The sequence below is a fragment of the Rhinoderma darwinii genome, chromosome 4 (genome assembly GCF_050947455.1).
Source record: "Rhinoderma darwinii isolate aRhiDar2 chromosome 4, aRhiDar2.hap1, whole genome shotgun sequence".
In the NCBI taxonomy this organism is placed as follows: domain Eukaryota; kingdom Metazoa; phylum Chordata; class Amphibia; order Anura; family Rhinodermatidae; genus Rhinoderma; species Rhinoderma darwinii.
The window spans coordinates 92,929,577-92,942,894 of NC_134690.1; the positions used below are offsets into that span (position 1 = coordinate 92,929,577).

The 13,318-nt window shown below is 40.8% G+C and overlaps 1 protein-coding gene across 1 annotated transcript in view; it reads left to right on the plus strand.

Annotated features, from left to right (window-relative positions):
• AGXT (alanine--glyoxylate aminotransferase) overlaps positions 1–13,318 on the plus strand; it is a 68,735-nt gene that overhangs the window by 17,546 nt on the left and 37,871 nt on the right. The window contains exon 2 of the mRNA XM_075861355.1: positions 11,440–11,632. Within this exon, the coding sequence (XP_075717470.1) occupies positions 11,440–11,632 (193 nt within the window). The remainder of the gene's footprint in view (positions 1–11,439; positions 11,633–13,318) is intronic.

Sequence of the window (13,318 nt, forward strand, 5' to 3'; positions counted from 1 at the left end):
ACATTAAGTTTTGTTTTTTTAAGGATGTTTATACAGTCGTACAATCATAAGTCATTGTATTTTCATGACTTATTCAACAATATATTCAGATTCAAGGTACAAATTGGAGTAGAAGAATACATTCAGGAGTTGCCAAGATATTCAGTCATTATGGTCAAAGGTTCAAAAAATATTTATCAGATGCTTTTAACACATCCTTCAATCTGACACGCATGTAATGTCCATTTTAGTAAATACTTGTATCCCCGATAATATAAAATTTTGGAGCATCTTTTCTTATAACTCTGTGTTGTGCCATTCCTCTGTTATTCCCCCTACAAATAGATGAATAAATTGACAGTGTTACCAGTTGAGGGGGGGGGGGTATCCCTGCATAGTCTGACACTGTCCAATCATTGCCAGACTGTGTAGGGACACGCCCCTTTGACAAAGGGTATAGTAACACCCAGTCGTCAATTTATTCATACATTTCCAGGAGGAGTAGCAGGAGAATGGCACTGTCATGCCTTAGGCAGTTTTTCTTCTGTATATTTACTGTATTCTGTGTTCATGTTGTAATAGCTCCCTCTAGTGGGCGTTTTGTGCAAACAGTTTAAGTAGGTTCGCATACAATCCTTTGTATGTCCCATGGAAGCCACCATATCTATCACCTATGACCCTGCTGACATCAAGTCATCTCTTTAGCAGCCATTTCTTCAGAATCTACTGTTGAACAAGCAGTATCTAAAGTCATCCTCTTTAGCGTGTCCGATTTGAGTCCACAAAAAAAGGGGCAGTTTTTTATGCATATGGCTGTCAGTGTTACGTCAGTGTAATTTCCGTGTGTCATCTATTTTTCTCGTCAGTTTTCTATTCTGCAGCACTTCCTGGTTTAACTTTTTTTTTTCCTTTGCACTTCTTTAGCAAGTGATGTGTGAAAAACGAACAGCACACGGATGTCGTCCGTGTGTTTATGTTTTCGCGCACCCAAAGACTTCAGTGGGCAAGTCTGTTCCATAAAAATAAACCAGAATAGGACATGTGTTTCACGCAATGAACACGCAGTGAGCTAAAAAACACAGATGAATAGCACCACCGTTGAATTGCGTTGATCAGTGTGCTGTCAGTTGTTTAAACGGACAGCACGCCGACGTGATTTAGGCTGATGTAAATTATACCTTAATAGAAGTATAACAGCCTTCTTCAAGTACCTGCCAAATGTACACATCAGAATAAAAGACATAATATGGAGTTCAGGGGTCTTGACCATTTTCTGTATGGGGCCTAGATATTTTTGACGGCAGCCCTGATGGTTACAATTTCATGGCCAGTAGATTAAGGCCAGAATCACAGTTTTTGATATGTCTTTCCTATTTTGCAGCAAATCAGTTAAATGAGCTGCATGTGTTCATGCAGATATTGACTCAGATTTTGGTGTGGATAACACCTATGGATTTCAAACAGTGAAATCCGCTATGAAAATCCAACAAAAAATCCACAACAGCATTGACAGGCTGCAGATTAGAAATACCGCAGCATGCCCTCAATTCCGCGCTGATTTTTTTCTGATACATGTTGATGGTATTTTTAAAACTCTATCCACTTGTACTGTATTGTAACCAAGCATAATGCCAAGCATCAGATGGAGTGGTGGGCTCTGGAGCAGTGGAAACATGTTCTGTGGAGTGCTAAATCACACTTCTCTATCTGGCAGTCTGATGGACGACTCTGGGTTTGGCAATTGCCAGGAGAACGTTACCTGCCTGACTGCATTGTACCAACTGTAGAGTTTGGTGGAGGATGGATAATGCTATGGGGTTATTTTTCAGGGGTTGGCCGAGGCCCCATAGTTATAGTGAAGGGAAATCTTAATGCTTCAGGATACCAAGAGATTTTGGACAATTGTATGCTGCCGACTTTGTAGGAACAGTTTGGGGAAGGCCCTTTTCTGTTACAGAATGACTGCCCCCCAGGGCACAAGGCATGGTTGGGTGAGTTTGGTGTGGAAGAACATGACTGGCCTGCACAGAGCCCTGAACTCAACCCCATCCAACACCTTTGGGATGAACTAGAACGGAGATGGCGATCCAGGCCCTCTCGTTCAATATCAATGCCGGACCTCACAAATGCTCTTCTGGATGAAGGGGCAAAAATTCCCACAGACACATTCCAAAATCTTGTAGAGAACCTTCCCAGAAGAGTGGAAGCTGTTTAAAGAGGATCTGTCACTAGTTTAGTAATGCCCAATCTCCTAGCTAATCTGATAGGTGCTGTCACACTGATATTGCTAGTGAAAATTGGGTCCCAAAAGGTTTATTATTTCAACACCAGCGATTCTCCTGAGGTGGAGCTACCTCACAGCCTCTGACGCTGTCCTATCAGCATGAAGCTGCTTCACACAGTGTGAGAGACTGAGGCCGGAGGGAAGGGGGGATTACTTAAAACTGCCATATCTCCGGCTGTGGACCCCATAGAACAATGGTTCTGGTGACATATGAAAGATGAGATTCTAATCTTTCATATGGCATTGCAGTTCTAGCTGTGAAACAACTAGAGATATCACCAGTTGAAAACACATTCGGGAATGGAAGCTGTATAAGATCCAGCTGTGTTGCTGGGAAGAGGAGAAGCTGTATGCTGACTGGACAGCGTCATACAGAATGAAAATAAAGTCACCTCCTATTTGGCAAATATAGCCAAATTAGCATATTTAGAAAAATGCTTGTAACTTTGCAAATAATTGTTTTTTAAAATAACATTGCAGTTATCAGTATCATAGCACCTATTAGATTAGTTAGGAGATAGGGAATTGATACACTAGTGATAGATCCTCTTTAACCCCTTGAAGACCAAGCTCATTTTGGCCATCAGGACCAGACCCAGTTTTTAAAATTTGACATGTGTCACTTTATGTGGTAATAACTTGGGAATACTTTTACCTATCAAAGCGATTCTGAGATTGTTTTCTCGTGACTTATTGTACTTTGATAGTGGAAGAACTTGGTCGATAAATTCAATATTTATTAGTGAAAAACAACAAAATTTGGAGAAAAATTGCAAAAATTAGCATTTTTATAAATTTTAATGTATCTTCTTGTAAGACAGATAGTAATACCACACAAAATTGTTGCTAATTACCATCCCCCATATGTCTACTTTAGATTAGCATCGTTTTTTTCAACATCCTTTTATTTTTCTATGACCTCACAAGGCATAGAACTTTAGCAGCAATTTCTCACATTTTCAAGAAAATTTCAAAAGGCTATTTTTGCAGGGGCCAGTTCAGTGGTGAAGCGGCTTTTAGGGCCTTATATATTAGTAACCACCAATAAGTCACCCCATTTTAAAAACTTCACCCCTCAAAGTATTCAAAACAGCATTTAGAAAGTTTCTTAACCCTTTAGACGTTTCACAGGAATTAAAGCAAAGTAGAGGTGAAATTTTCAAATTTCATTTTTTTTTGCAGAAATTCATTTTTAATTTTTTTTATTTTTTTGTAACACACAAAGTTTTACCAGAGAATTGCAACTCAATATTTATTGTCCAGATTCTGCAGTTTTTAGAAATATCCCACATGTGGCCCTAGTGTGCTAATGTACTGAAGCACAGGCCTCAGAATCAAAGGAGTACCTAGTGGATCTTGGGGCCTCCTTTTTATTAGAAAATATTTTAGGCACCATGTCAGGTTTGAAGGGCTCTTGCGGTGCCAAAACAGTGGAAATCCCCCAAAAGTGATCCCATTTTGGAAACTACACCCCTTGAGGAAATTATCTAGGGGTATAGTGAGCATTTTCACCCCACAGGTCTTTTCCATAAATGATTGCCCTGCGGAAATTAATATTTCTCCATAGATATGCCAATTTAGTGGCAAATATATATGTCGTGCCCAGCTTGTGCCCCTGGGGACACACACACCAAAAATTGTTAAAAGGATTCTCCCGGGTATGGCGATGCCATATATGTGGAAGTAAACTACTGTTTGGGCACGCTGTAGGGTTCAGAAGGGAGGTAGCGCCATTTGGCTTTTGGAGCGTGGATTTTGCTTGGCGGTAGTTTTGTTTGGAGTATTACTGGTGTTTCCGTTTATAATGTGGGGGTACATGCGATCTGGGCAGAGTACATCAGGGGCATAGTCAGGTGGTATAATAATAAGGTAAAAAAATAAATAAAATAATCCATAGATGTGTGTTACGCTGTGAAGCAATCCTTTATGCACAGGCCGGTGTCGCACTGATAAATGTCCTTTCTTATCCCCCTTTGCAGTTTGGGGAATTTTGCTGGAATGTGTTGTCCTGGTATAATACGGGCACCCTCGCTTTCAGCAGATATGTTTGGGTCCTCGCCTTCCTGGTTCCCTAATTTTAGTGCCTTGAAACAGAAGAAATGTTCCCCTCGGGCTGCACAACTGGATATTTTTCTTTCCTGATTTATTGGAGCCTTAACTTATTTTATTTTTTCATAGACGTAGTGGTATGAGGGCTGATTTTTTTTGTGGGACGAGATGTAGTTATTATTGGTATAATTTTGGGGTACATGCGACTTTTTGATCACTTTTTATCCTTTTTTTTTGGGAGGCAAGGTGACAAAAAAACAGCAATTTTGCCATAGTTTTTTTTATTTTTTTATACAGCGTTCACCATGCGTTATAAACTACATGTTAACTTTATTCTGCGGGTCAGTCCAATTCCGGCGAAACCTAATTTATGGCACTTTTTTATGTTTTACAACTTTTTGCACAATAAAATTAATTATGTAAAGAGAATGTATTTTTTCTGTCGTCATGTTGTGAGAGCCATAACTTTTAAATTTTTTCGTCAATGGAGCTGTAAGAGGGCTTGTTTTTTGCGAGACGAGTTATAGTTTTTATAGGTACCATTTTTGTATACATGTGACTTTTTGATCACTTTTTATTTCAATGTTTGGAAGACAAAGTGACCAAAAAAACAGCAATTATGGCAGTATGTTTTAGGCTTTCTTTTACGGTGTTCACTGCGCGGGATAAATAACATAATATTTTTATAGTTCAGGTCGTTACGGTCGCAGCGATACCAAATATGTATGGTTTATTTATTTTTTTATAATAATAAATGACTTGATAAGGGAAAAAGGGGGCGATTGTGTTTTATTTTATTAGTTGAAACTTTTATTGTATTTTTTACAACTTTTATTATTACTTTTTTTACACTTTTCTTTAGTCCCACTAGGGGACATGAAGATCCAAATGTTTGTTTGATGTTCTAATACATTCTAATACATGTTCTAATACATTGCACTACCTATGTGAATGTAGCATGGTTCAGAGGTTGTAGCAACATTTTTTTTCCTATGTAGTGCAATGTATAGGAACTGTCAGTTGTTCACTGACAGCAAGCCGATCAGGCACCGCCTCCGGGCAGGGCCTAATCGGCTTCCGTAATGGCAAACAGGAGGCCATTGTTAGACCTCCTGTTGCCATAGTAGTAGTCGCCTGCCTTGCAATTGCATGGCAGGCTTTCGATTTGCTACAAACTGCTAAGATGCAGCGATTGCAATGGATCGCTGCATCGAAGGGGTTAATGGCAGGAATCGGAGCTAGCTCCGGTTCCTGCCGATACAGCAGGGTGTCTGCTGTAACATACAGCGGACACCCACTGCTGATGACGCCGGCTCAGCTTCTGAGCCGGAAGCTGAGCCGGCGCCATTTTGCCGATGGTACCGGAAGCCTTTTAGGCCCCGCCGCCGAGCGGGGCATAGGAGGCTTCTGTTGCTGGCAGACCAGGAGGTAAGTATTGCAGCCACCGGCAACCCAGCGATCACGTTGCTGGGGTGCCGGTGGCTAAAAACTCCTCACATGCTGCGATCTCTATTGAACGCAGCATCTGAGGGGTTTTTTGACCGGATCGGATGCCAGCTCCGGTCCTGGCTGATACCTCAGGGTGCCAGTTGTAACATACAGCTGTCACCCGGCGGTGATGGTGAGGGCTCAGCTCCTGAGCTAGCTCCATCTCCTTCACGTACAGTTACGTGGAAATGCGTTAAGACACTAGTTTCCATCACGTAACTGAACGTGATTGGGCGGGAAGGGGTTAAGCTGCAAAGGGGGGCCAACTCCATATTTGCCTATGGCTGGGATGTCATAAAATCTGTAGATGTAATGTGTAGGTATCCTAATACTTTTGTCCATATAGTATCTTTAATGGACTGGGACGTTAGAATATCGCAGATACTTTTATTAATTACTTCTTTATTATAGTAATGAAATAGAATGACTGGTGGGTATATTAGGTCTGCATAGATTTTTTGGAAACTCAGTAAGTGGGCGTACATGTGATTCAGATGCTCATAATAACCCAGATGCATTACTTTGATCACTCATAACTGGAGAAAAACCCTGACTAAACAAGTCTCTCAGCTCACTGTAAATAAATAATCAGTCCTTTTCTATTAATTTAAGAAGTAGGAGTCAATGAAGAAAAGTTCTGATTGGAAGGTGCAGGAGGCATGATGGACCAATATATGGTTTACTAGTTAACTAGACATAATAAAGATAATGTATAAGGGATAGAAAGGATTAATCTTGTGTTACACTCTGTTACTACAAGAGAAACATGACTTCTTTACTATCTGTGAGCAGTCCAGAATCCCTAAAGCTGCCTTTACATGTCCCTCAAAGACTCCTTCTGGGACCAGGTCCCTCAAACGTGCCGCCTCGAATCCAGAATGCAGGAGCGCAGACCGTAATCAGTCCATTACACACTGAGATGTACCAGGTAAGGCCAAACCAAGACCACATCTACGTATGATGCTCCACCCTACAGAACAAAAAAATACCCAAAGGGCCCAAAGCTTCACCATTGGTATCCAATATCAATTTATCTATTTGATTTGTCATCTCCTGGGGACAACATAAATATTGTTTTTCCAGAACATCTTGTCTTCTGTTTGGGTCTTCTCAATGATCATTGTGATATTATCCATCCATCTTTTTGCTGGTTATCCTCTCCCTATAGTTCTTTTAAGCACAACTGTCTTTTGCAATGAGCTGAGTCTCCTGATAATATGTACAAGATGAGATAGCTTAAGTCTCATCGTGGATTTTTATAAACATATTACAGAACAATTTTGTAATCTGTTTGTCAAGATTAAATTAATTTAACTTTGATGGATTCTATTGGTCACGCTGTTTAACATCTATTGCTTGGCAATAGGAAAACCACTAGAAAATAAATGTATTCAGTGGACCTTATAGTAATTGCATAATAAGACTTTCTGGAAACAGAGAAGCGAGAATTCGACAAAGGCGGTTATTATATTGTCTTGTAACTGTTAGTTAACAATTATAACAAATAGTCTAAAGTGAATGTTTACTATGGCGGTGTCCAAACATTTCGCAATTCCGCTGTCTGTACATTTATCCTATTCCAGCTACCTGTTAAAGGAACATATCACCTCTTTTCAATGTTTTTTTTTTTACTAAGCAATTTGGAAGTGGTTTTTCTAAAAGAAAAGTTTCTGGAAATTAGTAATATACTAAAGAGAATTGTCACTACGGGGGGTACCTCACAGCGCCCCAGGAGCTCCTGCTCATCCCATGGGGAACGACAGAGGTACCAAGAAACACAACATCGTCCCATCACGGTTTCCTACACAATTATAGTTGAAACTGCTGGTTTCTAGAAGAAAAGAGGTTTCAACAATATCTAATGGGATAAAAGGTTTAAAAATGTGGGTCATTTATAAACTAAAAATACATTTTCTGTGTTACTGATTTAACAATTTCATTAGTGACTTCTCATTCCCTAGTGAATAAATATGTTTTTTTGTCATTTACATTTTTGAGTACATAATATGAGCACCTGCTTAAAGGGACTGTCCAGGATTAGAAAGTAGGATCTACATTTGTTTACAGAAACAGCACCACAAGAGCTGTGTCTGATATTGCAGCTCAGCCCCATTTAAGTGAATAGGGGCTGAGCTGCAATACGAGACAGAGCCCATGGATAAGAGTGGCACTGTTTATAGCAAAAGCAGACACACATGTAATCCTGGACAACCTCTTTAATCCTTTGTTGGGCTACCTTTTGCCTATCCCCATATATTGTAAAGTCCGGACTTGTCATATATGTTGGAAAGCTGAGATCTGACATGGTCCGTGATTCAGATTATCTGTTGTGTTGCTGTTACACATCTTTCTGCCTGTACATGTCTAACAATACTCTGCTCAGCTCCAGCATCCAATAGCCGTTTACCACTAGAGATATTACGTTCAGTCCCTATATTTTGTCCTATGCTTTACTCTCTGAACAACCGCTTCAATCCAACAATTCACAAATTTCGGAGCAGTTTTGCTCCTGCGCGCGCCAGCGATTCACACAGTTACAGTCAAAGATCAAATTTTATACCCTTTTATGTATTAATCACTCTCACATTCACCTTCTTATATCTCTCAGTGATCTGTCGTCAGCAATATCTGCAGATTATTTACATAAGTCATAATAGTTAACATTTTGACTAGAAATTACATCCACTGGTTTGTATACACATGTAAGTAATATTAGGCATGTCTAAGTATGATGACCATACATGATGAGATTTTCATAACATTTAACAAATTTTGTACCATTTCTTAACTAAAAATGAACGTTCTTGACAAATCAGATTAGCAGATTAAATAGTTTGGAAGTCAATCACACTGATGCGATTGTAAGCAGGTGGTTTACTTATTCACGTGAGAGAAGAGTCGACACAGATTCTCGTTATAACTGTTTACTGTAGTACAACGAAAACTATTTCTCTTTCGTATAAAGTAGACAGTTAAACTGAGGTTAGGGGTGTCGATCCCGCTGGAGTCCCCCTGAGGTCGCACCTGAACTCACATTGCCCTGGTGTAGGGCGATAGAAGTGCCTCCGCCAGTCACTGTGGTAGCTACTCACTACTGAGCGTAATGTCCAGGAGTAAGAGTTACGCTCTTAGCTCCTGGGTGCACCGTGAGTGTCAGTTGGACTAACCGGACCTTCTGACACCACCGCGGGGCCTTGCGGCACTAACCTCTACCTTTCGCGGTCACACTCAGTCGGTGGGCACTAACAACAAGGCTCACCTGGAAACGCAACCAGTCCAGAGGTGACAGATATATGCGGCACCTTTCTATAATTGTCCATGCGTTCAGTATAATTACAGCTTTTGCTTCACACACTATTTATCTCTTCATCTACCAGAAAATTAGTAATGTTTCTTTACACGAGATGACAAATAGCAAAAGCACACATACATATATGTAACACCAATCTGGAGCCCAGGGACACCGGCCTATGGCAGCCACCACAGATTAGGGGAGGATCAGACTCTGTAGACGTATTCCTCTGTTCTTTGGTACACCTTGCAGTGAGGATTCACCTAACAGCAGTACCTGGAGAAGCCTGTGCTGATCCTGGCGCTGGGTGTTCTTTAGCTCTGCCCCTTCCTAAACTCTCAATGGCATCTTGTCCCCCTCTCTCCTCTCCCTCTCTGCTCCGTTTGCGGTCTTTTTCTGTTACCTCCCCCTTGCGCAAACGAAAAAGATATTGAATTTTTTTACATTTATTTTTTAAATGACCCATTCCTGAAATACACCTATCTAGAGAATGGCACTGCTAGTAAGTAGACAGTAAGATTCACCGCCTGGAAGAACGATTAAAAATAAGTTTATTGGTTAAATTCATAAAATTGTGGCTCTACTAGCCGTTGATGCCAGACCAGGCTAAAGCAAGAGATTTGCGACAAGACAGGTGGTATGGAGTAATTGATGTCTCCTTTCACCCAAAAACCTCCTATCTGTTTATGGTATAATAACGCTATATCTTTGCCATTGGTAATTGTCTATCTAAATCCTACGCGTTTCATCATCACATGCAATGTGATGCTTCCTCAGGGATTGATAGATTTTGATTCAAATATCGTTAAATTCAAAAGTAGTGAAGTGATAACAATGTAACAGCACTGGATAGCACTGTTTTTGTGCTGATTCATAGCCTCCAGATGCATGCACGGCTCTGATGCATTGGCCGTACACGCGCCGGAGAAACTAAGGGCTTAAAAAGGCTGAGAGCCCGCCCTCCAAAGGTAGTCCCCTGAGTGACAGTAAGCTATAACCACAAATAGAAGGGAATATGATATTAGAAAAGCCTCTTTGATTAAGATCAAGATGCTACTCCAGAAATATTTAATGGAAACCTATCAGCAGTTTTGAGATCTCAAAACTGCTGACAGGGTGATATAGAAGAGGCCATTACAAATGTACTTTTTTCTCGCTCATGCAAGCTGCATTACCGAGAAAATTATGTTTCATTTACCCAGCACGCCGATTGTAAGTGCCACCAAGGTATGTGCTCCTAGACTGCATGTTGAAAGCCCCGCTCCTCTGCTCTGAGTGACAGCTAAATCGGAGTCTTGATTGGCCGCTAGAGCCGTCACTCAGAGCAGAGATTGGCACTTGTGACCGCCGCAATGGGGCAATCAAATGTCAATTTCTCAGTCATGCAACCATTTAAAATGCTCTCCCCCTACCTTATACCACTCTGTCAGCAGTTTCGAAAGCCTCAAACCTGCTGGCAGGTTCCCTTTAAGTTCTAAAAGTTTTGTATAACAAATGTACATATTTTAAACCTTTGTAACATTTTACAGCAGAATATAATGTAAGGTCAAGGAGAGTAACATATATATATGAAGGGTAAAGGTCCTCTTACACGGCCCGTCACGGCAGTGTAAAGGACCGCGGATCAACGAGACAGCTCGTTGGGGGCGAGCCAGTATGAGGACGAGCACTCGTTACTCCGATCGCTCGTCCCCATACATTATTATCATGTCGGCAGCATGCCTCCCTTTTTATACAGGGAGATATGCTGCCGAAAATTATAATATTTTACTATTTTAAAACGATAAGATCAGCAGATGAACGAGCGTTTGCTCGTTCATCTGCTGATCGCTGCCCTGTTTACACAGGGCAATTATTGGCAACGAGCCTTCTATGGACGATTGATTCCCCGATAATTGAGCCGTGTAAAAGGGCCTTTAGTCAAGGCAATCTGTAGCTAGTAAAATGAAAAGATTTTTCCAGCTCACCAGTGTCCAGTATATTCAGTGATCCAGTGCACAGACCTCGTCTTGGCCCAGGCGTCTTCCACAGCAGCAAAAAAAGTTAGCATTAAAAATCCACCCAGCACATAAAGACAACAGACCAGTACGCTTACGCGTTTCAAACACCAACTGCGTTCTTAGTCATGACAAGGAGGGGGAGGGGATCTCATCTCATTCTTAAACAAAGTCTATGAAATGTCAATTATTGGGGGCACACATGTTGTCTGAAAGCCATCAAGTGCCCAGTTATGTCCTATGTGTAAACTTACTTGAGTATTATATTATAAAAGAAAACCATACATGGAGCTTGTGAGTGGCTGTTATTATGCACTATTTATTCATTTATGCATCTCCCTCTCCTACAGATAATGGATGACATTAAACTCGGGATACAGTATGCCTTTCAGACAAAGAACACCCTGACCCTGGCAGTGAGTGGCTCAGGACACTGTGCTATGGAAACTGCCATATTTAATGCGGTGGAGAAAGGAGATGTAGTTCTTGTGGCTTCAAAAGGCATTTGGGGGGAGAGAGCTGCTGACATTGCTCTGAGAATAGGTAAGGACAGGTGTCCTTCTATGTGATGTGAGATGTGTGAAGAGTCTATTACTACTGTAAGCATCAATGGTGCAAAAGTGCAGTGTCATTGGAAAAGTGTATAGTTAAAGAGGCTCTGTCACCACATTATAAGTGTCCTATCTCCTACATAAGGAGATGGGCGCTATAATGTAGATGACAGTAACGCTTTTAATTTTTTTTTAAAAACGATCTATTTTTACCACTTTATTAGCGATTTTAGATTTATGCTAATGAGTTGCTTAATGCCCAAGTAGGCATATTTTTACTTTAGACCAAGTGGGCGTTGTACAGGGGAGTGTATGACACTGACCAACCAGCCTCCTGCACTCCTCTCCATTCATTTACTCAGCGCATAGGGATCCTGCTAGATCCTTATGTGCTGTCTTATACTAACACATTAACAATACTGAAGTGTTTAGACAGTGAATAGACATTCTACGGGATGTCTATTCACAATCTCTGCACTTTGTTACTCTGTCTGTGGTAGTTACAGCAGAGGAAGCGTGATCTCGCGAGATCTCGCTGTAAATGACAGGTTACAACGAGATCACGCTTCCTCTGCTGTAACTACCATAGAAACAGTAACGAAGTGCAGAGATTGTGAATAGACATCCCGTGGAATGTCTATTCACTGTCTAAACACTTCAGTATTGTTAATGTGTTAGTATAAGACAACACATAAGGATCTAGCAGGATCCCTATGCGCTGAGTAAATGAATGGAGAGGAGTGCATGAGGCTGATTGGTCAGCGTCATACACTCCTCTGTACAATGCCCACTTGGTCAAAAGTAAAAATACGCCCACTTGGGCATTAAGCAACTCATTAGCATAAATCTAAAATCGCTAATAAAGTGGTAAAAATAGATTGTTTTTTTAAATAAAAAGCATTACTGTCACCTACATCATAGCACCGATCTCCTTATGTAGGAGATAGGGTACTTATAATGTGGTGACAGAGCCTCTTTAAGGGGATCAAGTAAAGATTATGTTCCCCTGCGTTCGGATATTCCAGTCAATTGTACAGATTATGTCCCTCAGCATTCGGATATACCAGTCAGTTGTGCAGATTATGTCTCCCTGCATTCGGTTTTTCCAGCCAGTTGTGCAGCTTGTGCATATGTAGCATAGAATTAGTCACAGGGTGTTATGTTGCCCATGAGGAGGGGGCACTTCAAGTATTTAGGTATGCAAGAATAACTGAATGTTCAGAAGGGAAGAGTGCCTGACCATCTTCACATGAACAAACAGGTTGCACTAAGCTACAGATAATGCCCAGTCCTCATATGATGGATGCCTTAAAATATTGCTACTAATGCATTATCATAAGCTCTTATTATTTATATTGTAACTTATTCCATTATATCAATAGGATGACCTGGGCTGGGATTGCTGTACCCGGGTTAATAATTGCCATATTCCGTTAGTCTAGGATTTGCACCTGGTCAGTTCTCAGTAGTGTTGGCTTGGACTCTGCACTTGCTGTCTTCTCTGGCATCTGCCAAATATTCACACATAAATTTAACCCTTTCCCAGCTAAATGTAAATCTGATTTTTTTTCCAGTCCTGTGGTTATAGAGGTGCACCAGTTATGCTTTATGACAAATTTTGTGCTAAAGTACTCCAACGTGTGTTTCTGAAGCACTTATCATAGGACTGTAGGGACTA